This window comes from Rhincodon typus, chromosome 18, assembly GCF_021869965.1.
Source record: "Rhincodon typus isolate 14 chromosome 18, sRhiTyp1.1, whole genome shotgun sequence".
Lineage (NCBI taxonomy): Eukaryota > Metazoa > Chordata > Chondrichthyes > Orectolobiformes > Rhincodontidae > Rhincodon > Rhincodon typus.
The window spans coordinates 2,877,839-2,903,469 of NC_063349.1; the positions used below are offsets into that span (position 1 = coordinate 2,877,839).

Below are 25,631 nucleotides of genomic sequence, written 5' to 3' on the forward strand. Positions count from 1 at the left end.
CTTTTAAGGTCAGTTTATTTAAGTACTAAACCACTCATGATCAGATTTACCAAGCTTACTATCATGACCAGCCACACTATGGTTTGAACTGATTGCAAACCCTATACAGGATCATCACACCCTTCAAAGTCACAATTATAATAAGCTAAGAGAAATCTCTTTGAAAAATGGCATTGCTAGTCAAACCAAAGATATTCCATTAAATGGAGTGTCATCAGGGTCATATAGGACACCCAGAACAACTGCCAGCCCTTCATGACAGAAACCAATGAAAGTTGGTGATACATGGTTGAAAGCAGGACTTCTAGATCCAGGCTCAGCACATCACAGGCTCGTCTCACTTCAGCACAAAAATCCAGAGTGACACTTTCTAAGACCACAAGATAATAGGCCGTTCAAGCCCATTGAGTCTGCTCCGCCATTCAATCATGGCTAATAAGTTTATCAACCCCTTTCTCCCCATAACCCTTGATCTCCTTGACAATCAAGAACCTATCTTCATCTTAAATATATTCAATGACCTGGCCTCCACAGCCTTCTGCGGCAGTGAATTCCATAGATTCACCGCTCTCTGGCTGAAGAAGTTTCTCCTTATCTTTGTTCTAAAAGGTCTTCCCTTTACTCTAAGGCTGTGTTCAAGGTCTTTCCAACATTCACTCTGCTCAGGCCATTCAGTATTCTGTAGGTTTCAGTTAGATCCCCCCCTCATCCTTCTCAACTCCATCGAGTATAAACCCAGAGTCTTCAAACATTCCTCCTGTGTTAAGCTTTTCATTCCTGGGACCATTCTTGTGAATGTCCTCTGAACCTGCTCCACGGCAGTAAGTCCTTCCTGGGATATGGGGCACAAAACTACACACTATTCCAAATGAGGTCTGACCAGAGCCTTATACAGCGTCAGAAGTACATCCCTGGTTTTACATTCAAGTCCTCTCAAAATAAATGCCAAAGTTGCATTTGCCTTCCTAACTACTGACTCAACCTGCAAGTTTACCATGAGAGAATCCTGGACTAGAACTCCCAAGTCCCTTTGCATTTCAGATTTCTGAATTTTCTCCCCATTTAGAAAATAGTCTATGCCTCTATTCTTCCTACCAAAGTGCATGACCTCACACTTTCCCACATTGTACTCCATCTGCCACTTCTTTGCCTACTTTCCTAACCTGTCCAAATCCTTCTGCAGCTTCCCCACCTCAATACTACCTGTTCCTCTACCTATCTTTGTATCATCTGCAAACTTAGCCAGAATGCCCTCAGTTCCTTCATCTAGATCATTAAATGAATAAAGTGAAAAGTTCTGGTCCCAACACTGGCCCTTGGGGAACACCACTAGTCACCAGCTGCCATCTTGACAAAGACCCTTTTAAACCCACTCTGCTTTCTGCCAGAGAGCCACTTTGTGCCTTTACTGAGGGAGTGCTGCACAGTTTGAGGGGGATATTCTGGATGTGACATGAAACCAAGGATCCAACTGCTCTCCCAGGTGATGCTAAAGATCCCACGGCACTATTTCAAGCAGCTTGAGGGGCCTTCCTGATATCTGGTATTCTGTCCGTTATTTGCCATTCCACCAATGTTACTAAAACAGATGATCTCATTATTACATCACTGGTTATGGAGAGGCATTTTGCATAAACTAGGTTTATATTCTTTCAAATGTAAAAGATTAAGGGAAATCAAATGAAGATGTCCAAGATGATTGAAGGATTAGACAAGACATTGAGCAATTATCAAAAGTATGAGCATGCAGCAGAGAATTCATATCACTCCTACACAAAGAACTTGCTGGTTGCCTGATATCAAATGGCTATGTTTTTGGCAAGTTATCCCAAGTAGCCCAGGGCCACTCCCAAGTGTTCAATACACATCCGACAAACTTTTCAATGAGTCCTAAAATTGCCTTTCATTAGTCTGCATATATGAGATTGCTTTGGAGTCACTATTTATCACCTTAGTTGCCACATAACAGATCTCCAAAATCTCCTTTAACGTTTTCCCCAGGCTCAATTATATGCAGCTCTTCACTCTTTCGTCTTAACTTACTCAAACCCTCTAACATATCATCTCCCTTCCTTCAATGTCTTCTTTGTGTCCAGCTTTGGTCAGCAGTGCACAGTAGTGAATCGAATAGTTTCAGCATGACATACAAAATACTTCAGCCTTCTATTCATTTAGTTGATTGTCGCTTCTAAGCAACTGGGCATAGGAACTGCTTTTGGTGGAGTGAGTTTGAGATTTTTGACTATGTTTCTGCAGTCAGTGCTTTCTGCCATCACCCTGAATGTTAAGTTTTTAACCCTCTTGCTTTGACCATCATAATCAGAAGAAATTGCTAGTCTGCATCAACTAACACCACCTTATCGTTTTACGAATACCTGTCTACGAGCTACATGAACACTTGCTTAGTGCCAGATTCACAAATAAAATCTCATCTTCATCCACAACCAGATTCAAATACTACACAGGGCAAAAGCCTCAAATTTCCTTGAATTTAACTTCTTAGATAGAATCACTTCTGAACTTTAACAACGTATGGACATGTATCAAACAACATAAAGCAACCCCACACAGGCAGTATCAAGAGCTTGAGAGCAAACAAATTTGCAGTCTCCTTGGCACATGACATTGCGATCAAGGATCAGCGGAGATCATGTGGAATAGTGGAGTGTGCTGGATGGGTCAAATGGCCTATTTACTATGTTTCAAATTTCACCCTTTCTTACACATATGTACCTCATTTCAACACTACCTAGCTAAGAGCCTGCAGCTAAAGGTTACATCAAGGATTGATGCAGATTTTTTTTTCCTTCAATTCAGCCAAGCTACTGATGTGCAGAGAACGATCATGATTTTATTCAAATGCACTGTGAACTAAATTTTGCACATTGTAACCTCTAGTCCAGAAATTGAACTACTGGAACAAACAGTTGGATGCTAGTGTTTGGAACAGACTCAAGAATTCCCTCAATGTCATGGACATCATTTTAGTTCAGGACATTGATAGTGGAAACGAGGAGGATACTCCATTTGGATCAGCAAAACTAATTATTTACCATTTTATTGTTGTCTTTCAGAGAATCTTTATATCCATGGTATTTTCCTATTCATATGATAAAACATTCTAAGGTAAGTTTATAATCGGCCCCACGCAATCAAGAATAAAGAAGTCACAGCCCATTTCTTAGAAAACAAACAATCGCTTACATCTCTTTCAAAGTGACTCTTAAGTCACGTCTGTCCTTCAGAAACCTCTAGTTAACATGAAATAGCATTCTACAGTAGCTCTTAGTGCATTCTTATTGAACGCTTCAATGCTGTACTTGCTAAGTGTGATTTTATCCTCCCCACAAGAAAGAAGAGTTGAACAACATTAGCTGGCTCATGAAATCTGCGCTGCCATTCACCAAGATCCTATTTGGTTTCAACTCAAAGCGACATTCCTGATGATATTTGAACACCAAAAAGAAAAATAAAATCTTGCAACGTCTGCAGTGAATATACTCAAGAACTAATCACACCCCCCCAACACTGGGACAGAAGATGCAAAAAAGTGTTTGCAACGAACTCTTCTTGAATTGCCCATTACATATGACATATGGCACAGAAACAACCAGTGCATGTTAGCATTTATTGTCCATGTAATCTTCCATTTCAGCCTTCCCTCATCTTTCCTCACTGAAAACCATAATTCTACTCTCTATTCTCTTCTCCCTTCTAAACACTGATAACAAGCTCCATGCCACCTTGATTAAAGATGTTTCTTCTGAATTATTAATTGAGTTACGTAACTAAAAATATCAAGAGCTGAAATTATTGGTGAAGTGATGATAATCAAGAATATTCAAGCTAGAATCAGAGGAGCAAAATCTCAAAGGGTTGTAGGAGGTAGGGATAGAGGAACAACAGTCACTAAGGATTCTGAAAACAAGGATGGAAATTGTAAATGGTTTCATTCTAACAGAATCTACAGCCATCCCGTCCAGCATGCAATCTTCATACCTATGATCTACCCACTCAATCCCACATCAACAGCTCACTTCAAATGACTTAATTCCCTGATATTCTGTTGGTTGCTCTCAATTGAAGTTCACAATACAACAGCACTAGAAAATTAAATCTGCTTTAATTATAACAGTTAAAAGGTTTTTTTAAAAAAATTCATTTGTGGGGTGTCGGCATCGCTGGCTGGCCAGCATTTACTGCCTATCCCTAGTTACCCTTGAGAAGGTGGTGGGGAGCTGCTTTCTTGAACTGCTGCAGTCCTCCTGCTGTATGTTGACCCACAATGCCGCTTGGGAGGGAATTCTAGGATTTTACCCAGCAATGAAGGAATGGCGATATATTTCTAAGTCATAATGGTGAGTGGCTTGGAGGGGAAATTGGAGGTGGTGGTGTTTCCATATATCTGTTACCCTTGTCCTTCTAGATGGAAGTGGTCGGGGGTTTGGAAGGTTCTGTCTGAGGATCTTTGGTGAATTGCTGCAGTGCATCTTGTAGATAGCACACACTGCTGCTACTGAGCGTCAGCCATAGAGGGAGTGAATGCTTGTGGATGTGGTGCCAATCAAGCAGGCCGCTTTGTCCTGGATGATGTCAAGCTTGAGTGTTGCTGGAGCTGCACCCATCCATGCAAGTGGGGAGGAATCCATCACACTCCTGACTTGTGCCTTGTGAACAGGCTTGGAGGAGCCAGGTGGTGAATTACTCATTGCAGTATTCCTAGCTTCTGATCTGTTCTTGGAGCCACTGTGTTAATATGGTGAGTCCAGTTAAGTTTCTGGTCAATGATAATCCCCAGGATGTTGATAGTGGGGGATTCAGTGATGGTAACACCATTGAATGTCAAGGGGAGGTTGTTAGATTTTCTCATCGTGATGGTCATAGCCTGGCATTTGTGTGGCACAAATGTTATTTGCCACTTGTCAGGCCAATCCTGGATATTGTCCAGATCTTGATGCATTTGAACATGGACTGCTTCAGTATCTAAGGAATCACGAATGGTGAACACTGTGCAATCATCAGCGACCATCGCCACTTCTGACCTTATGATGGAGATAAGGTCATTGATGAAGCAGCTGAAGATGGTTGGGTGAAGGACGCTTCCCTGAAGAACTCCTGCAGAGATGTCCGGGAGCCGAGATGATTGACATCCAACAACCACGATGATCTTCCTATGTGCCAGGCATAACTCCAATCACTGCAGAGAGTTTGCCCCCTGATACCAATTGATTCTAGTTTTGCTAGGGCTCCTTGATGTCACACCTGATGAAATGCAGGCTTGACGTCCACGGTTGTCACTCTCACCTCACCTCTGGAATTCAGCTCTTTTGTCCATGTTTGAGCCAAGACTGTAATGAGGTCAGAAGCTGAGTGGCCCTGGCAGAACCCAAACTGGAGCAGCACTGAGCAGGTTCTGCTTGATAGCTGTTGATGACACCTTCCATCACTTTACTGGTGATCAAGAGGACACTGATGGGGCAATAAAAAGCAGGACAAATCCAACCCGGCCAGTTATGTACAGGACGTATTTGGGCAATTTTCCACATTAACAGGTAGACACCAGTGTTGTAACTGTACTGGAACAGTTTGGCTAGGGGAGCAAGTTCTGGAGCACAAGTCTTCAGTACTATTGCCGGAACGTTGTCAGGCCCCATACCCTCTGCAGTATCCAGTGTCTCCTACCGTTTCTTGATATCATGTGGAGTGAATCGAATTGGCTGAAGACTGGTACCTGTAATGCTGGGGGGACCACTGGAGGATGCCGACATCATTAACGAATTGGCACTTCTGGCTGAAGATTGCTGCAAAAACCTCAGCCTTATCTTTTGCATTAATGGGTGTGCTGGGTTCTTCCATCATTGAGGATGGGGATATTTGTGGAGCTGCCTCCTCCAGTAAGTTGTTTAATCGACTACAACCATTCATGACTGGATCTGGCAGGACTGCAGAGCTTAGATCTGACCCATTGGTTGTCGGATCACTTAGCTGTCTATCACTGCTGCTTTTGCTGTCTGGCGTCCAAGTAGCCCAGTTTGATAGCTGTACCAGGCTGACACCTCATCTTCAGGTATGCCTGGTGCTACTCCTGAAATGCCCTCCTGCACTCTCCATTCAACCAGGGTTGATCCCCTGGCTTGATGGTCGAGTGGGGGATATGCTGGGCAATGAGGTTACAGATTGTGTTGTAGTACAAACCTGCTACTGTTGATTGCCCACAGCACCTCATGGATGCCCAGTTGCTAGATCTGTGCGAAGTCTGTCCCATTTGCATGGAGATAGTGCCACACAACAACATGCTGGATGGTTTTCTCTATGTGAAGGTGGGACTTCATCTCCACAGGGACTGTGCGGTGGTCACTCTTACCAATACTGTCATGGACCGATGACACTGCAGCTGGCAGACTGATAAGGATGAGGTTTTCCTCTTGTTGGTTCCCTCAGCACTTGCCACAGACCCAGTCTAGCAGCTATATCCTTTAAAACCTGACCAGCTTGATCTGTATTATGCTGCCAACCACTCTTGGTGGCGGACATTGAAATCCTCCATCCAGAGTACATTTTGTGCCGTTGCCATCCTCAGTGTTTCCTTCAAGTGTTGTGCAACATGGAGAAGTACCGATTCATCAGTTGAGGGAGGATGGTATGTGGTAATCAGGAGGTCTCCTGGCCAATGTTTAATCTGAAGGCATGAGTCAATGTTGAGGACTCAATGTCAGTCTGTTGCTTAATTCGTCTGTGAGACAGCACTCCGTAATACCTGGGGGCTACTGCCAGAATTAGGAGGATGACTTTGCAGGGTCGACAGGGCTGTTTCTGTCGTTGTCTTTTCCAGTGCCTCAGTCGATGCCAGATGATCTGTCAGGTTTCATTTCTTTGAGACTTTGTAGCAATTGGTACAACTGAATGGCTTGCGAGGCCGTTTCAGAGGGCAATTGAGAGTCAATCACATTGCTGTGGGTCTGAAGTCACACGTAGCCAGACTAAGTGAGGGTGGCAGGTTTCCTTCCCTGAAGGGCATTAGTGAACCAGATGGGTTTTCCTGACAATCGACAATGATTTCATGGTGATCAGTAGATTCTTAATTCCAGATTTTTTTAAAATTGAATTCAAATTCCACCATCTGCTGTGGCAGGATTCAAACCTGGGTCCCCAGAACATTAGCTGAGTTTCTGGATTATTAGTCTAACTTTACCATTAAGGCATCATGTACCCTAGCAACAGTACCACCACTGGTTTTCGGGTGTAGTTACAGCACAACCAATTTAATCAGCATTTTCAATCCTAGAATATTGAATCCCTACACTGCAGAAAGAAAACAAACATTCAGCCCATCAAGTCCATGTCAACCCTCTGAAGAGCATCCCACCTTGACCCCTAGACCCAGTACTCCCACCCTACCCCCAAAGACCTGCATTTCCCATGGCTAACCCACCCTGCACATCCCTGGGCACTATGGACAATTTATCTTGACCAATCCACCTAACCTGCACATCTTTGGACTGTGGGAGGAAACCGGGGCACCTGACGGAGAATGTGCAAACTCCACACAGACAGACAGTCACCCAAGCCTGGAATCGAACCTGGGTCCCTGGCGCTGTGAGGTAGCAGTGCTAACCACTGAGCCACCATGCCATTCAAGTCTAAAAGCAAACAATTGATCAAAGAAACTTAAAACACAAAGTCACATGAATGAGAAAATACATTTGCATGCCTGAGATCAATTATTCCCAATAATCTAACACCACTTCACAGTAACTTGCTCCTCGTTTGTACATTGCTGAAATTTAAGGGCTTCCAAAACTGCTCGAAGTTCTACTCACCTAGTGAACCTCAGTTCTCAAACCAGGTCTGATGAAGTGAAATATAAATCTGTGGCTCAAATATAACAACTCAAACAGGTGGCCCTGGTTCAGGATTGTTATGAAAATAAAAGCCACCCAACACAAAATGGAGACTTGATTATCAAATAAAGGTTGTCGACACTCAAGTTTGCAATCAGGTTATTGGAGTGGCACAAAAGTAAAGACTAAAAATTCCACCTAACAGGTCAGTGATTAAAGATAAATGCTTTGGTGCTTTCAATTTCTTTACATTCCACAATTGAGTATCAAACCAGAGTGCCGGGTTGTGTCAACAAGCAGCAATACTGATGTTGTTTGAACAAAATATTCTATGTTCTCCTGTCATAACACCAACATGCGGTACGGATTGAACTGGGATCATACAGACTGAAATTGCATTTTTCCACTGTGCAAGTCACAGCACCAAGAATTTGAATGTAATTCAGGTTTGAGGCAGTTTCATTGTAAAGATTCTGGCCCACATTTTTCAGTCAGTGGTCAATGAACAACACTAAGAATTCATTCCACTTGCTCACTGACATCATATGGATGTTTACACTGGAACACAGTGATGGAAAGCTATTCTGGCACAGTGCCTGCAATAAGAGATCGAAGACCTGCGTGAAAAAGGGATAACAACTGCATATCTTCTTGTCCATATCAAGGAATCCAGAGAGACATACAGAGTCTCAACCTGGACTTGTCTGTTAGAATAATTAAATGTTAAATCACATTCAGAAATTAAAAAGGGGGAAGAAACATGGCACAGGAGGTAGGAAACCAAGTTAGTAAAAGTCTTGACCTTGCTTTTAAATTGTCATTCATAGTTAGATGCACTCTGCCCTACCACTCCCTCATCTTCGGTGCTATTACTTTGCCTGATGGGCTTTGCAGTTAAATTGATAAATTGGAAACAGTTGATTTAGTTGTCATGGATAAAGATGCAAAGTAACACAGCGGCCCTCTTGTGGTGGAATGGGACTGGGAGGCCTGGGTTCAAGTCCTACCTGCTCCAGAAGTGGTTAATAATAATATCTCTGAACATCTTGATTAGGAGAATATGTTACTGTTTTCATTAACCTGAGCAATTTGGTGGCGGGAATAAAACTGTTCAATTCAGTGTGACAGAACTTCTGGATTTAAACAAAAAAAAATTAGACGGCCCAAAGCCTTTTCACAGATCGTCAGAAATATGATGGATAACCCACTTGCCTTGATGGGTGTAGTTCTAACAACACAAGCGGCTAGAGATCATCCATGAGAAAGCAGCCTGCTTGACTGGCATCACATCCACAACTTTCATACTCTACACCACCAACAGCAGTGTGATTCATCAACAAGATGCACTGCAGAAACTCACCAAGGTTTATCAAATAAGACATTCCAAACCCTACAATCTCTATGATCTAAAAGCAGAAGGGCAGCAGATTTATGGGATCACCATGTTAAAAGCTCCCACATTACCCAGACTTGAAAATACATCACTGCTCCTTCACTGACGCTAGGTCAAAATCTTAACTTTTCCTAACAACACATGGGTCTCCCTATACAAAATGGACTGCAGCAGTTCGACAGACAGCTCACCACACAACCTTCTCAAGGACAACAAGTGACAGACAATAGATGCTGGCCCAACCAGAGACACCCACATTCCATGAATAAATTTTTAAAGTTTATTTCAGTGTCACAAAGATTATTCGGCTGGAATTAAATCTTATCCTCCTATTAAAAATCGCAAAGAATTGACAAGACCCAAATTATTCCGGCACGATTAATGTGCATCTATGACTCAAGCCTTGCATCTCCAGGTTCTTCCATGTGTTCCAATGTAGTCTGTCTGCAAAATACCAGTATAGGGAACCATCTGAAGGACATGAAATCATGGAGATGCCTTCGTGGTAACCAAGATCTCTTTCTAGTTTCAACTTCACTAACAGTTAATGTTAGTGGCCTCACCATAATGCTCACTGCCAAGTACAGATTAATCACACCTGGCAAAGACTAAATAAAGTCAAGAGTTAAATGAGTGGCTCAGCGATTGCCATGAATTGAATGGGCTTCTGTTCATGGAGTACTGGCATGAGTAGTGGGATAGAAGAGAGCTGTTCCAGGTTGAGTGAAAGAAGTGAACAAGGGAGTGAAGACAATGGGAGTAATCTAGAGGCTCAACACCAGCCTTTCTGTAGGATAGAGAGATACTAGGAGACAATAAGGCCATGTTGAAAAAAGGCAGTACATTAATTATACTGACCTTAATTTTGTAGATTGGGAAAATGAAATTAACAGAGGTAACCCTGAAGAAAAGTTCAAAATGTAGTCAGGATAATTTCTGAGGACAATGTTGAAGATCCTACCTCGGATTAGGCCTTTTTGGATCTGCTAACGTATATGTTTCAGAAAATAGTTCATGAGTCTCAACAAAAATATAATCATTTGACAAAGGAGGATTCTAGAAATGGAATAAGCCAAACATGCTTAACCAAGGTAAAAGACAAACAGAAAGAAAAGCCATGCAACACGGCAAAGATGAGGAGGGGGGAGGGAGAAGAGAGCACGAGGGCGCGGGGAGGGCACGCGAGGGGGGAGCGCGCACCGGTCAGGAGCAGAGAACTTGACACCTCCTTGGAGGTCCTCGAACCCCATGTCAATGTCACACCCGTATTGTGCGCATGAGCAGTGCACACTTTGCACAAGACGTACAGACATAAGGGGTCTCCAACTGTGCACACGAGTGAGCATGAAGGTGCAACTGTACCTCAGTTCCAGTGTCAGCAAACACTGCTTTCTCAAAATGTCTTGAGGTTTAGAAAACGGCCAATGCAACAGCCTTGACCAAAAAATGGAGTGGTGGTGTTTTTGGGAGGTGGGGGGGGGGGAAAGCATGGGGGAAGCTAATGCTAGGCTACTTACCTGTTGTTGTGAAATTGATGCAGAATCTATTAGAGGATTTATTGGCAGATCATACGTAATGTAATCAGTGTTAACATAGCTTCATGAAACAGAATTCAAGCCTGATAAACTTATTACAATTCTTTGAAGAGGTAACAAATCGGGCTTGTTAAAAGGGATCCGGACGATGTCACATTTAGCTTTTCACAAGGCATTTTATGAAGGTACCACATGAGGCTTAATAAGAATCTACAATATTGGGTGCAGTATTAGCATAGATAGACTGGCTAATAGTTAAAACTAAAGCAAAATACAGCTGATGCTGAAATATGAAACAAACAACAAAGTGAGAAACTCAATCAGTCTGACAGCATGTGTGGAGAGAGTCATTTTCAGTAATCATTTCTAGGAGCAATTACTTACAATATATACTGACAATTTGGGTGATGAAGTGGATGTCCTAAGTTTGCAGATGTTAAAATCACTTGTGGAAGCCAAGTGGTGCAGTTGACACAGAGTCTGTGAAGCAATACAAACAGGTTGAGTGGGCAAAAACCTGCTGAACATACACAGTGAAGTCTGGTTTTCATTCCTATTTCCAGCATCACCTATATTTAGCGTTTTTATTGGCCAAGTGTTGATCAATGCTATGATATGGACTACCAGAAGGCATTCTAAAAATGTGATTGAGTGGAATCATATACACCATATGACAATGGGGAAGATATTGGTTAGCAGCTGAGATAACACATGTATTATGGGCATGGATGCAACATGCACGATGGTCCTCAAAGACCTATAGTATAGCTTTAAGTGTTTCCTTAGATTTCAAAGAAACTTGATTCAGTCATCTTAGGTTGCTAAAAACACTAAATTCAGGCAACACAGTAACCATGTGGAGATGAGCAGAAAGATCGAAAGAGTTATTAACATATTAAGTGAGTGGACAATATTGTAGCACACTGATATTAATGTGCCGAATGAACAGTCACACCCAAAAAGCATCTTTTTCAAGTGATGAGATGCTAAGAACTGTGGAGCAAATGGAGACTTAGGGTTCCAAGTACTGCAATCATTAAACTCTAATGGACAGATACTCAAAAATATTTAAAAGGATCATGGAATGTTGGAACATGAGTGGAAATCAGTTTTACAAACTCTTGTTAGACTCCAGTTATTGTACTCAATTTAGTTCTGAGCGTTGTACCTTGGTGAGAATACTGGCGATGCTCTTGGAGGGCGAACAGTACAGACGATTCACCAGATTGACCCCTGGGCTAATTATTAGTTAAAGCTGCACAGATGGAATCTGTATGACTTGCAGGTAGATTGTTATAGGGTGTCGAATTTTCATGCGTACAGTGACCCACAGAAGGATGAGGTGGATCAAGAAAAAATATTCCCCCTGATGGGTTGGGTTCAGACAAAGGGGCGTCACCTTAAAATAAACATTTAACAACTTAGGAGTCATCTTCCATGGGATGAAGGAAATCTAACTTCCTTGCCAAAAAACACCGTAGAATCAATTGACAGTGTCAAACTTAATTAAATTGACATTTATTTTTGATTAAGGGCTTCAGGGCTATGAAACCCACAAGCTTGATGCTAAGATACTAACTAGTGATGATCCAATTCAATGGTGTGACTTGTTTGAAAAGCCAAATGCCTATTCTCAATTCCTAATAGAAAATGATTGGGTCCATTGTCTACCCAACGCCACGAGAATTTATTTGTGATGTATCAACAAACCTGACAAAAATAGTCTTGCAGATGGGTCCCAAAAATGAGATTTTTTTTGATTCTGATGAAAAGAACGAGATTACACAAGGACATCAAAACTTTTTTGTCTTCTACCGATCAGGACAATTTGCAAGAAAAGCCAGAGGAGAAAACTAACATCTATACTGTATGAGAACGAAGTACTGATTGCTTGGCAAGTGTCCACTTTTTGTTGTTCATCAACACGACTCAAGTTTTATACTACCAAACAACAGTCTAAGAAAAAAATAAGTCATCAACATGTTCAGGGCAGAAAACAAAAAGCAGCACAGTATACTGGCAATTGCAGAATTTAAACCAATTTCCCTGTTGATGAAAACTAAATTAACTGGGCATAGACTAAAGCCAGTGGAGGTAACTGACAGATTCCTCTTTTAAAAAGCAGAAACTGCAAGCTTTACACTCCACTCAAGACAAGTTGCAAAGAGTCAAAAGTTGACGTATAGAAGTCCTGATGGAACTTAAAATATTTGAAACGTTAACATCTTTTTTCCTTGACAGAAGATGTTTGACCTGTTCAGCATTTCAGATTTTCAACACATACAGTATTTTGCTTTTTATTTATGCAAAGTCTCAACACATTGCTAGATATGCTCAAAGACCAAATCTTGAAATTACTTTTGAAGCAGTCATATTGTTTTGATCTTTGAAGAAAGTAGGCTGGCCTATTTATCAGGCAAAGTCCCTGGTCCACTTCTAACAATGCCACAGGATCTTTTACTCACACCTGAGCACAGGACATTGAGAGAATGGCTCTGACAAAGCACCAGTGCACTGACCCATCAAGTGCAATTATATGTTCAGGACACTAGGTCTAGACTTGAACTGACCAGCTTACTGGGGTCAGACAGCATCAACAGAACCAATGTGACATTCAACAGGTGAGTGAGCACTTCCAGTTAGTACACGTGTGATGCAGCTGACAAAAACATTGCAGACAAATGCCATAATCTGTGCCGAATACCAGTATGGAAATTCCACCAGTTAGAAACAAAAAAAAAATTCCATGTCCACCATTCACACGCTTCTACAGGATAGGCTTTGGTGCTGCAAACACTAAACTTTAACATAACTTGTTGAAAGAACAAAACTGACATGGATTAGATCAGTTTGCCATGTTACATTGCTCCCAAGATTTTCCCCATTAAGTGGAAAAATATCTTGATCTGAAGCAAATTTGTTCCAACAATTGTGTTGTGTGCTTGGACCAATTCTCATCTTCAACAGTCATGGATACAGACCATCACCAAGTTCAGCAAGCTAAAGCAACGTTGTAGAGTGTACTGTCTTAAATGTCAATCTACCTGCACAGAATAGTTTCAGGCTTGACTCCACCACAAATGACATTTCCAGCAATGGTTTCTTTTTGCAATCACATGATTACCTTCAGCATAATCCAAGGTTCTTTGCTTGGCACTCATTTTCTCTATTTGCACACAAGTCTTCAAAGTGTTCTATATGTGTGCAAAACGTTTTTCTGCCAGAGCGATTACTTGGTGCCAACTAAGTAACGAACAACCTACAAGTTTCTTCTAACTCTTCATCTACAATTCAGCATCCATGCTTTCTCATACAAGATGTTTTAGGATATCTATTAACACTGAAGACGCCATTTAACACAAACTTTCAATGCATCATTTTCCTACTACAAAAGATAGCAACCTTTTAATTCAGGACTTAATTTTTCACTGCTCCAGCACACATTCATACTGGCTGGTGATTTGCCCTCATTGTTCAGCTCAAAACTCTCCTGACAAACCAAGAAGCAAAAACATCAACATGACATAGCTAAGACTAGTCTGGGAATTTCACCACGTAACAAATCCTGGTGACAAAACTCATTAAAATGCAAATAGAGTCCCTTAAGATGGCAACAGAATAGGTTAACATGTTTTCTTATTTGCAACGGCACAAAAGCTGGCATGTTGTCCGAAAGCTGCATTTCAGAGTACTCGAAACTTGTGAAAACTAAAACTTACTCACTTACCATAAATAATTTCTTTGTCTGGACTCACTCTGATCTTCTATGATTACAATGCATCAATTAAGGCCTCAAACTGGCATTATATGTGGAGTTCTTTTAACCTTGAACCAACATCAACTAAAAAAAAAGTAAAATTTCAGGTAGGTGCTGGCTGTATCTGGGACCTTTGGGGCAATTTTGCCTGCCTCTTTTGACTGAAGCTCAAGAATAATCTATGTACTGTGGAATGCGTTCAGACATTGCAGACATCAAAACATGGCACAGACAAGATTTGGCTTTCCTGTCTTCCTCTCTTTCGCAATGCCTTTGACAAAATTCTGCATTGTTGACTGGCCAGTAAAGTTAGATTACATGTGATCGAGGGAGAGGTTGCCAATTCAAAACAAAATTGGCATAACAGTAGGAGATGGAGGGTGGCAGTTGAGGGTTGTTTTTCAGACTGGATGCTTTTGACCAGCCATGTGCTGCAAGCGTCAGTGCTGGTTCCACTATTGTTTCTCATTTATACAAATAATTTGGATAAGAATGTAGGAGGAAATGGTTAGTAAGTTTGCAAATGACACCAAACTTGGTTTAACAGTGGACAGTAAAGAAGGTTAACCAAGATTAGAAAGAGATCTCGATCAATTGGTCCGAAGGATGGCAATTGGAGTTTAATTTGGATAAACGCAAGGTGTTGCAACTTGAGAAGTCAAACACGAGCAGGACTTACACAGTTAAATGGTAGGGCCCTGGGGAGTCTCGTTGAGCAGAGACACCTCGGGGTTTAAGTACATAGTTCCTTGAAAGTAGCATCATAGGTAGACAGGGTAGTGAGGATGGCATTTGGCACACTTGCCTTCATTGGTCACAGCAGTGAGTATCGGAGTCATGTTGCAGTTATACAGTGTGTTGGTTAAGCCACTTTCAGAGCATGTGTATAGTTCTGGTTGCCCTGCTGTAGGAAGTGTATTAAATCAGGAAGGATGCAGAGAGATTCACGAGGATACTACTGGGACCAAAGGGTTTGAATTATAAGGAGAGGCTGCAAACTTATTTCCCTCAAGTGTAGGAGGTTGACGGGGTGACCTTAGAGGTTTACGAAATCATGAGATGCAGGTGAATACAAAGGTCTTTTCTCTAAGGTAGGGGAGTTCAAATTTAGAGGGAACATTTTTAAGGAGAGAGGAGAAAGATTTTAAAAAAAAAAAAGGGACCTGAAGGGCAACTTTTTCACACACAGGTGATTCATATGTGGAAAGAGCTGCCAGAGGAAGTGGTAGATACAGGTATAGTTACAACATTTAAAAGATATTTGGATAGGTACCTGAATAGGAATGGTTTAGAGGGATATGGGCCAACTGCAAGCAAATGGGACAACAGTAGTTTCAGAAACATGGTTGGTATGGACAAGTTGGACCAAAAGATCCGTTTCCATGCTGTATGACTCCATGACTCTTAATAGATGGCAACAACAATAAAAAAAAAATCTTAGATATGACCTTACCTCCTCTTATACGGACAAATCATTGCCGCATGAATTATCAGTGGGTTAACTCCCTGTTGTGACTATTCCAATTCACTGCAGATCTATGAAAACTATTTTACGCTCAATGTCCAGCAGAATACTGAAGTTAAACTTCGACACATTTTCATCATGGTTTTTTGTCGTAGACCTGTCTTGTGAATAACAGAGCATTTGGCATTTTGGGTATTGTCAGTTTAGCATATAGTAGAGCTCGAATAAAAGATTCCTCTACCCTCACCTCAGTCACAGAAAAACATTCCAAGCACAAAATCATGATGCTTTGCTCATTTCCCACTTTTCAATCTGAGTTAGGCTCTCAAAAGTGCAAAATAAAGATACTCCTGATGATAATGAAATGGACTAAGTGGCTCAAATTAATTTTAGATTGCACACTTAGACCTACCAAAAATGGAAATATCTGTATTAAGGGCAATCCACTGCAGTAGCTACATTGAGTTTTAGATTTTAATTTTAAATGAAGTTTCATTTTTTTTTACTCGTTCACAAGTATGAAGGAAAATGGGGCAAAGGCAGACATATGTTGTAGCTCACGGGTCATCCACGCGTTAATTGAATGGCAGAACAGAATTAAGAGCCCTGATCCTGTTCTAGGGATTCCAAGAAAAAGCAAGTTAAAAAATTTCCTGATTTAAGTGTTAATTCTGAAGTGAAATATAGGGATATCTTCAAAACATTCAGCTGGACCCCTAAATACTTCACATTTCTCATTCACAGCATTGCCACTAGGATCTGAACACGCAAAAAGCCGAAATGTTTTCCTGCTAGTTTCCCTGCAGCCTCTGCTTTTGGAGGCATTACACTCAAGCCTCAGCCTTGGCCTATACAGATGGGTGATAACAAAGCAGGCCATTTCCCTGCTTTACTGATGCAACAGGTATGAATGACAATAATGCTTCAACAGTCTAAACAAGACATTGAACAGTTACAGACTTGTGCATCATCACTGCAGCCAGGATGGCTGTTACATGCCCGTTGCTCTCCTTGAAGCAGATCTGGTACCAAAATTGAGAGTGGTCATTTTTGCAAGATTATATGGTACTACACTGGACTGAAAGATAAACAAATCACCGAGCAATATAAACTGCTCGACATCCAAGCAAAATGGGAATGCCTCATACGCACTAAAAACACCCACAGATTTTGCATCTATTCTTTTTGGCACAATACCACCACTGGAACTGAACTCAAGCAAGTCGACAGTGGAGGAATAGATAAATTTAAAATCAATTCATGCACTACTTCAGCCTCCACCCTCCTCCAGGTTACTCCCTCAAAATTGCAAAAGCTATTGGGGAAAAAAATTACATAATATGCACTAGGGTCAGTCAGGTTCAATTACTAGAGACAGGGAAGATAGTTGGGATGCTACAATCCACTTACAATCCCTTTCAGCAAAAAAGGACCAAGTAAAAGAATTAACCTCAACTGTCACTCCAGCGACTCCTTCAGAAGTGTCTGAGGATTACAAAGAAGTTAAATATAAAGCGGAACAGTACACAACGTATGCTCAGACATACACGGAAGATTGGTCACTAGCACATGTATTGAAAGGCCTGGAGGCATAACTCAGCAGGTACATTAACTCTGAATGCCACACTGAGTAAAAAAACAGAAAACTGAAGAGAATTCTAAATGTTCAAGCTGGCTAGATGGGCAGTAAGAATGCACTGAGATTACTGCACAACAAAGTTGTAAGTATTTATTGGGCTGTGTATATTACGAAGTTATCCAAACAGAACACACACAATTAACAATGCTGATTCATAAAGGAATCTTTCATGGTGTTTCCAGTTTTCAGTCCTCCAAGGCAATGAAGTTGTGTCAAATCAGTTAAGTACAGTGAATAGGTGGCTATTGCAGGGCACAGTCCATTGCATGACTTGTACATATTAAGATGGGGATTTTGCAAAAGCTTTTGGCTATGAAGCCAGAAAACCTATTTAATGTGATGTGACAAAATGAATTTCACACATTCTTATTAGATTAGCTATAATTTCAAAGACGCTGTGCAAAATCTAACAAAACGTGCAACAAAATTTTTAATCATTGCAGCTATTCGTTACCCCTGTCTGCATACACAACTGGAAGCACAGACCTGCACTGAGACAGGTACACTCTAAAGCTTGGTCAAAGAGATCATACTTCCTCTGGTGACTCTGAATGTCAGTAAGGTGTTCAACCACAAAGCTATCAAATTATGCTGTCATAATTGAGCATTCATTCATGCATATTTATTCCAAGTACAATTCTGAATTAGGAAAGCTAAATTAATGCTATTGTTTATTGAGAGGGGCACTGAATACTAACGTAAAAGATTATGCTTTCATTGTACAGCACATTGGTGAAACCACATTACTGGTCTCTTTAATTAAGGAAGAATCTAAATGCTTCGGAATGATTTTAGAAAAGTTTTACCATACTAAAATTGAACTAGGCAGCTTATCTTAGTAAGAAAATTTGGATGACAAGGCTTGTAGCCACTGTTGTTCAGAAGAATAAGTAACCTGATTGAAGCATGCACTGAGTCAAACCCCCTCAATATTACTTATGGAAAAGATGCTTGTGCAAGAATCTAGAACTCGGGGTCCCTGCTTCAAAACAAGACGTTGCCTGTTTAAGACTCACATGAGAAGAAATCTTCGAGGTTCATGAACCTTTGGGTTTCTGCTTCTCAGTAGGGGAAGCAGAGTCCTTGAATATTACAGCAGAGTTTCTTGGTAAACAAACATGAAAGGTTATTGTAGGTAATGAGAATTTGCAGTATCACATCAGCTACGTTCTCATTGCATGGTGAAAATGGCTCAAGCAACCAAATAAGCCTAACCCTGCACCTAATTTGTATATAACGTAGGAACAAATGGAACACAAATAAACCATTATTACGGGGATTTGTCTGCGTTTTTCAGAAACAACACGAACCACTAGTGCAGACAACGAATGTCTATTTTTATACTAAATGGTACAGGTTCAGTGTACCTTAAAACACAAAACAGCTCAGACTAATGCTAATAGCCAAAATTAATCCATCTTAGTTGGACCAAATTTGTTGAAACATCACCCCAACAGAAGGACCAGTCAAACAAAGCTCAATGTTAAAATTCAGAATTGCACTCATATGTCTCACCATGGAACAAACAGCCTGCAGTAGCCAAGTTAGTTTAACTGACATACAAACAGATTTAAAAACTATTTGGACAGGCTCAGCAAGTTCTGCTGAACACCTGAATCACATTTACAAAGATCCCAGATTGAATGCCTTCTTTGAACTAAACTTATGGAGTCAGTTTGGTGTGCTTCAAAAATGGCACCATCACCTTTGGGTGGGGAGAATAATACAGTGTCTCCTGTTTCACCCTGGTGAGCCTTGCACATGAATTATGACCACCCAGATCAAATATGACAGCACTGTATCATAGCAATGAGCAAAAGGTCTTGGCATAAGGGAGAGAAAGTAAGTGAGGCAAAGATTTGTGTGGACGCCATCCCCTTTCATTATGATACATTAGAACAAAATTTGCATAATATACACAGCAGGAACATTCTCATCCACCATAACACTGCAAACTACTCACCCTGATTAGATTTTGCAATCCATAAAATCCTATTGCTGCTGCATAGGTTGATCATTCTTCCATGACAAGTACTAGATAACACCATGTTTTTGGGTCCAGTTACTGGACCCAAAACGTTAACTCTGATATTTTCTTCACAGATGCTGCCAGACTTGCTAAGCTTTCCCAGCAACTTCTGTTTTTGTTCCTGATTTACAGCATCTGCAGTTCTTTTGGTTTTTATTTAGCACCATGTTTATTCAGTTAACCAAGGCTGTCAACAGGTACTACCCTACATTAGATTTCCCAAGAGTCAGTTACAATTTTTGTGAGTATTTTGTTTTACAAACTGAAGTGTTAAATGACAATTTGCATTAGATTTAGAGCACCACGGAAATAGGACAGCAACCATTCAAGACAGACCATCACGACAAGGTTCGGGAAAAACACAGCTGTATCAATATATTTTTCATTTAAATTAAAGTTAATATAGGCAAAATGATGCTTTCATTCCTCCATAGTAACCCCCATTTTGTCCGACTTCTCATGCAAGTCCAGCCTCAGAATTTTAAGCCAAAATTGTAATAATTACTCTCTTCCTTCTGTTAGGGACATAAAAATGTTGACAAAAATTCTACACAACTTGTATTCTATTTTACAATTTGATCAGACCAACTGCTCTTGCTTTCCATTTCCCACTAACAATTTATGCACAAACTCTCATGCTTCAGTTACTGCTTCAAAGCTCATTGGTACATTAATGTTTTTTCTTCAAAAACAAACTTATAATTCCCTGAAACACATACATTATTTTCCCCAAATTAAACTTGAACAATTCTAATTTCAATAAATCAAACCTTTGTAATTACCAAGATATAAAGTATGAAACATAAAAAAAACAAGAGTCATGTCTGTTTGAAAAGTTCTTCATGGTTGTTGCTCATCTTTTAGGGGCAAAAATGCCTGTACTTATTCCCAGACAAATAAATAACAACCTTCATACCTTGTGTTCATTTATATAAACTCCTCCCAACTGCTAACAATGAAGCAACATTTAAGACGAAATGTTGGCCTGTTCCATGCCTACTTGCTCATAAGCAAAAATAGAACAAGACTTCCCGCTAAGTTAGACACGCTGCCCATCCCTAAACGTACTTGCAAAAGGTGCGAATGAACTTTAGGTTTTAAAAAAAAGAACGAAATGTTGCAAATTCACAAAGGTTGTACAAAGGAGAAATAAAAATTGCGCTTTGGAGAAGGACGGACAAACCTTTCCCGGAGATACCCCTGAACGGTTGAGGGTAAGGAAAAGCACACGAATTCCTCTCCTCTCACCACATTCAAAGCAATTGCAACTCTCTAATGTTATGAAGAGGACAGGCTTTCTCCCAAGCCGGCCGCTGGCCTGCTCTCCCCCCTCTGCCGGTGAATCCCCGGCGTGGTGCCGCTCCCCGGTGATGCTGGAGGAGGAATGGTTGGGGGGGTGGGGAGAGGGTAGAGGCAGGCCAGCGCGGCCTGGCTGTATCGCTGAAGCCTCCGGGTAGTAGTAAATAGCTGGGGTGCCTGGCTCCCCAAGTCTCTCTCCCTCTCAGCCCTCACCGACTCACAGTTCAAACTCAGCAGGAGCTCCCAACGCTCTTGTCCTTTCCCTGGATCTGTCTGCTTCTCTGCTGGTCTTAGCTTTCTGGGAAAGGGGCTTGATTTTCCTTGTTTCTTCCCCACCCCTTCCTCTGTATGTCTTCTTGCTCGGAATGGCTCCCTCCACTCCTGTATTGCGGATAATTTGATATATAATTATATATCTCCAGCGCTGCTCCAATTTACACACCAGCCACCATCTTTTTTTCTCCTCTCCCTTAGGAAACGCGAGACGGAGTCTGCGCAGAAAGGCAAGCGCGCATGCGCCGACCCATACACCGGCAACCGTTACCCTTTCACTCGGAGCCCCGCCCCGGGGCCCGTCGTCCGCCGTGCACTGTGGGACGTGTAGTCCATCCGTCGCAGCGTCAAGCAAACCCGGCCCGGCAGCCTACATTTCCCAGAAACAGGCTCTCACGGCTGGCTTCCCAGACATTTTTCAAACATCTCTTCACGACAATTTCTTACTGTCTCGAAACCACTATTTCTTCGATGCAATCATGAAACGCGCTTTTTCTAAAAGGTTCACCCATTGAAATTTGGGGAAATATTTTAATTGGGGAAGATGGGGTAGAGAGGGGGTCACTTCCGGTGTGGTAGCGTAAGGGTATACTGGGAGTTGTAGTCTGGGATTGTGAGGACCGTCACGTGCCTCCCCCAGGCCTGCCCGATTGAGGGCCGGGCGTGGGCAGATCTCGGGTTGGGGAGGTAGCCGTTGACTCGAGAGTTAACGGGTGGCCTCTCTGTCACCGTGTGTGGGCACGGTTGGGCTGTTTGGCGAGAAGGACACCCTCCCTCCTCCCCCACGACAATCTGGAGGTTTTCGCTTCCGGTTCCTCTCCAAGATGGCGGCCAGGACCATGGCGGTAAATTCAGGTCAGTGAGTGAAGACAGGAAAAAAAAATACAAGCCTCAGCGTCCGCCCTTCACGCACAACACCCCACAGGGAGGGAGGCAGGGAGGGAGGGAGGTCTTTCAACCGTCTGACTCTAACATGCGGGATAGTTAGCCCCCAGCTCACCCACAATCACCCGACCCCAGGCCGCGTTTCTTCATCTTCCAAATGAAGACAACAATTCAGCTGGAAGAATGGGCGGGGGAGGGAAAGAAAGCAAGAAAGGCGTGGGGTGGCTGCCTGATCCGGGAAAGGGGGTGGATGCGGGGGGTGGGGGCAATAGAGGGAAGAGCGAACGAGCGAGCGAGGGACAGGGATCAAGTCAAGAATGGGGGAAGTGGTTGGATGGGGCTGGGGACGATAGGTGAGTGTGGGGTGGGGATGATGGGGACGGTGGGGACGACGGTTGGGGAGGGGACGGGACGATGGGTGACGGTGGGTGGGAGGGGACGACGGGAGGTGGTGGGAGGGTCGATGGGAGGGCAGGGAGGTGGTTGGGTGGGGGTGGGGGTGGGGCCGATGGGAGAGCGGGGAGGTGGCGGTTGGAGGGGAGGTGGAAGAGAGGTGGGGGTGGGGAGGATGGGTGGGAGGTGGCTGGGTTGGTGTCCAAGTCGTCCTGCAGCCTTCCTGCTACCTCAACACTATCTGTACCTCCACATATTTTTGTGACATCTGCACACCTGGCAACAAAGCCATCAGCACCTTTATCCAGATAATAATGAATAATGACACCTGGAATTTATCCATCTTTATATCTTTCAGGCTACCCAGCACTTTTTCCTTAGTGTGGCCACTACATTCACCTCTGCCCCTAATTCTGTTGAAGTTCTGGTGTCTTCAGTTGTGAAAACTGATAAAAGCATCTATTCAATTTCCCTGCCATTTCTTTGTTTTCCATTCCTACTTCAGCCTCGTCTTATACTGGCCCAATGTCCACTCTTGTCCCCCTCTTACGCTTTAGAGATCGAGAAAAATGACTCCTGCAATCTTTCTGCTGGGCCCTAATCCTGGGCTTCAATTTATCCTGGAAAACTCAGCAGGTCTGGCAGCATCTGTGAAGAAAAACATGTTGCTATCTGGCTTAACTCTCTCGTATCATCTTCTCTCCACCCCTCCCCGAATTGATTTTTCTTTTAAGGTATCCTCAGCTGGTTTTTAAAGGCTTCCCACTAATTTTCACCACTTCATGTGCTTTTTCTTTTGCTCGCGTGCTATCCCTGACTCCCCTTATCAGCTATGGTTGTCTCCTCCACCCCTTAATAAGTTTCTTCTTCCTTGGAATGAAGTTCTGCTGTGCCTCCAAAATTACCCCCAAATCTCTCAGACTTGCCTTCCAATCAACTCTGGCCAGCTCTTCCCTTGTGACTTTGTTGTTACCTTTATTCCATTGTAATACCTCTGTATCCGATTCCAGCTTCTCCCTCTCAAACTGCAGGGTGAATTCTATTGTATTATGGTCACTGCCCCCCAACGGGTTCCTTAACCTTAACTCCCTAATCAAGTTTGCCTCACTACACATCATATCCAGAATCACCTGTTCCCCATGGGCTGTACCACAAGCTGCTCCAAAAAACATCTTGTAGATGTTTGATAAATTTCTTTCCTTGAGATCTGCTACCAATTAGATTTTCCCAATCCTCCTACATATTGAAGTCCCCCATGATTATTGTAACAGTGTCTTTCTATATCCTGGTTTATTTTCTGCCCCACATCCTGACTACTGCTAGGAGGTCTGTACATAACTGTTATCAGCACATTTTTCCTTTATGCTCATCAACTCTATAACCGGAGAGTCTACGCCTTCTGACTCTGTATCACTTCTCACTATCAATTTAATTTCATTTCTTATTACCAATACAAGGCAAACCCCTGCCCATTGCTCTGTCTTCTTGATAAGATGTGTATCCTTGAAAATTTAATTCCCAGCCCTCTTTCCCCTTGCAGGCACGTCTCTGCGATACCCACAAATTTGTTGACACCCTCCTGGCCCTAACCACTGATCAAACTCGAGGCAGTTAATCTAAGGCGTGTGACTGCCTCCTGAAATTTGCCATCCGGGCAACTCTCTTATGTGTCGTATTTGAAGCTCAGATTCCAGCTCATCGACCCTGAGTCAGAGTTCCTCAAGCAACAAGCACTGCAGCTATGCTCACTATTAGCCACAATAGAGTCCGCCTGCTCCCTCATCACATAAGCACAATACATCACCTGGCCCTGCATTTCTAATTTATTTACTAAGTGCTTAATTTTTGTTTTCCAAAATTTTGTGTCGGTCTTTTAATTTTGTAGCCTGTAAATATTTTCTCTCTCCACCTTCAATCTGAAACTAACCTATAACAAACGGTCAAAGTAGTAGCTATCGTCAACCAATCAACTCAAGATTTACCCGTCATGTCACTACCACACCAATCCTGGGCTTCAATTTATTCTGGAAAAGCTCAGAATGGTCTGAGGAAGGGTCACTGGACCCGAAACGTTAACTCTGATTTTTTTTCTTCACAAGATGCTGCCAGACCTGCTGAGCTCTTCCAGCAACTTCTGTTTTTGATCCTGATTTACAGCATCCACAGTTCTTTCGGTTTCTTCAAGTTATCCTGTTCTATTGCCATGTTGCCTGCAAATTTCCTGAACTATGTACTCACTCGGGCTGTGTCTCACACTACATATGATCTTTCCCTCCTGAATATGTGATGCTTACTGAAGCCTATTGAAAAATAGTGAATGATTTAGGGAATGGTCGAGGAAGACTGGGTGAGAGATGGATGGATGATGAGGAATGGGGTGGTGAAGGAGTTGGGAAGGGAGAGTGGTAAGCAATGAGGAAGAGGAAGGAATGAGAGGAAAAAGTCTAGGGAGACGGTAAAAGGAGTCAGCAAGTGAGGGAAAGGGTGAAGAGAATTTACCATTAAAGGGCTTGTCATAAATTAATAAATGGACAAATGCGCCAAGAACATATTGTTTTCAAGTTTGAGTATCAGTGGTAAAACGCACTAACCACTTCGTAATTGAATAAAAATGCCATGGATGGATAGGTACTTATTTCTGAGAGCAAGAAAAGCCACAAATATGTCCTTTTCCTTGCCTACTTAGGTCTTCAGGGTAGATATCACTGACATTTTGAGCATTGTCATGAAATGTGATTAACATATATATGATTTTTGAGAACTCTGATTTTAAACAAGTGGCATATAGATGTTGGTTTATTTTTGTGAAGGTATTTAAAAAGTAATTAGGTCAGTCTTGCATGGTTTTTTTAAAGCCAAATGTGTCAGAACAAATGTAAAAATTTCCTGGCATGTATATGGATGTTTGTTTATACTGTAGAGGTTTATGACCAGAGAGAGAAAATATGAAACCATTTGCTTCGTCAGAGCTTGATTGAGCACGTTTTTGTTTTAAATTTAGCTCAAATGCTAAATGAAGGTGACAACGCGGGTCAGGAGTAAATATACTCTCCACTAGAGAGCAGGAAGTTGTTCAGAGCTCTTAAGTAAATAAACTGCCTCAGCAAAAGAATGTAATTCGT

The 25,631-nt window shown here is 42.1% G+C and overlaps 2 protein-coding genes across 14 annotated transcripts in view; one reads left to right on the forward strand and one right to left on the reverse strand.

Moving 5' to 3' along the window:
• The window catches only part of cnot4b (CCR4-NOT transcription complex, subunit 4b), a 149,741-nt gene extending 127,911 nt beyond the window's left edge, over positions 1-21,830 (reverse strand). For 8 of the 13 annotated variants that reach the window (XM_048608000.1, XM_048607995.1, XM_048607997.1 and 5 more), the window contains exon 1: positions 21,503-21,830. In XM_048608000.1, the coding sequence (XP_048463957.1) occupies positions 21,503-21,567 (65 nt within the window). In that variant the 5' untranslated portion in view covers positions 21,568-21,830. Of the gene's footprint in view, positions 1-21,179; positions 21,476-21,502 lie in introns of those variants that run through there. The other 5 variants (XM_020530655.2, XM_020530652.2, XM_048607998.1 and 2 more) reach the window with 2 other exon arrangements.
• A 147-nt stretch (positions 21,831-21,977) lies between these two features.
• The window catches only part of nup205 (nucleoporin 205), a 101,352-nt gene continuing 97,698 nt past the window's right edge, over positions 21,978-25,631 (forward strand). The window contains exon 1 of the mRNA XM_048607989.1: positions 21,978-22,086. Within this exon, the coding sequence (XP_048463946.1) occupies positions 22,056-22,086 (31 nt within the window). The 5' untranslated portion in view covers positions 21,978-22,055. The remainder of the gene's footprint in view (positions 22,087-25,631) is intronic.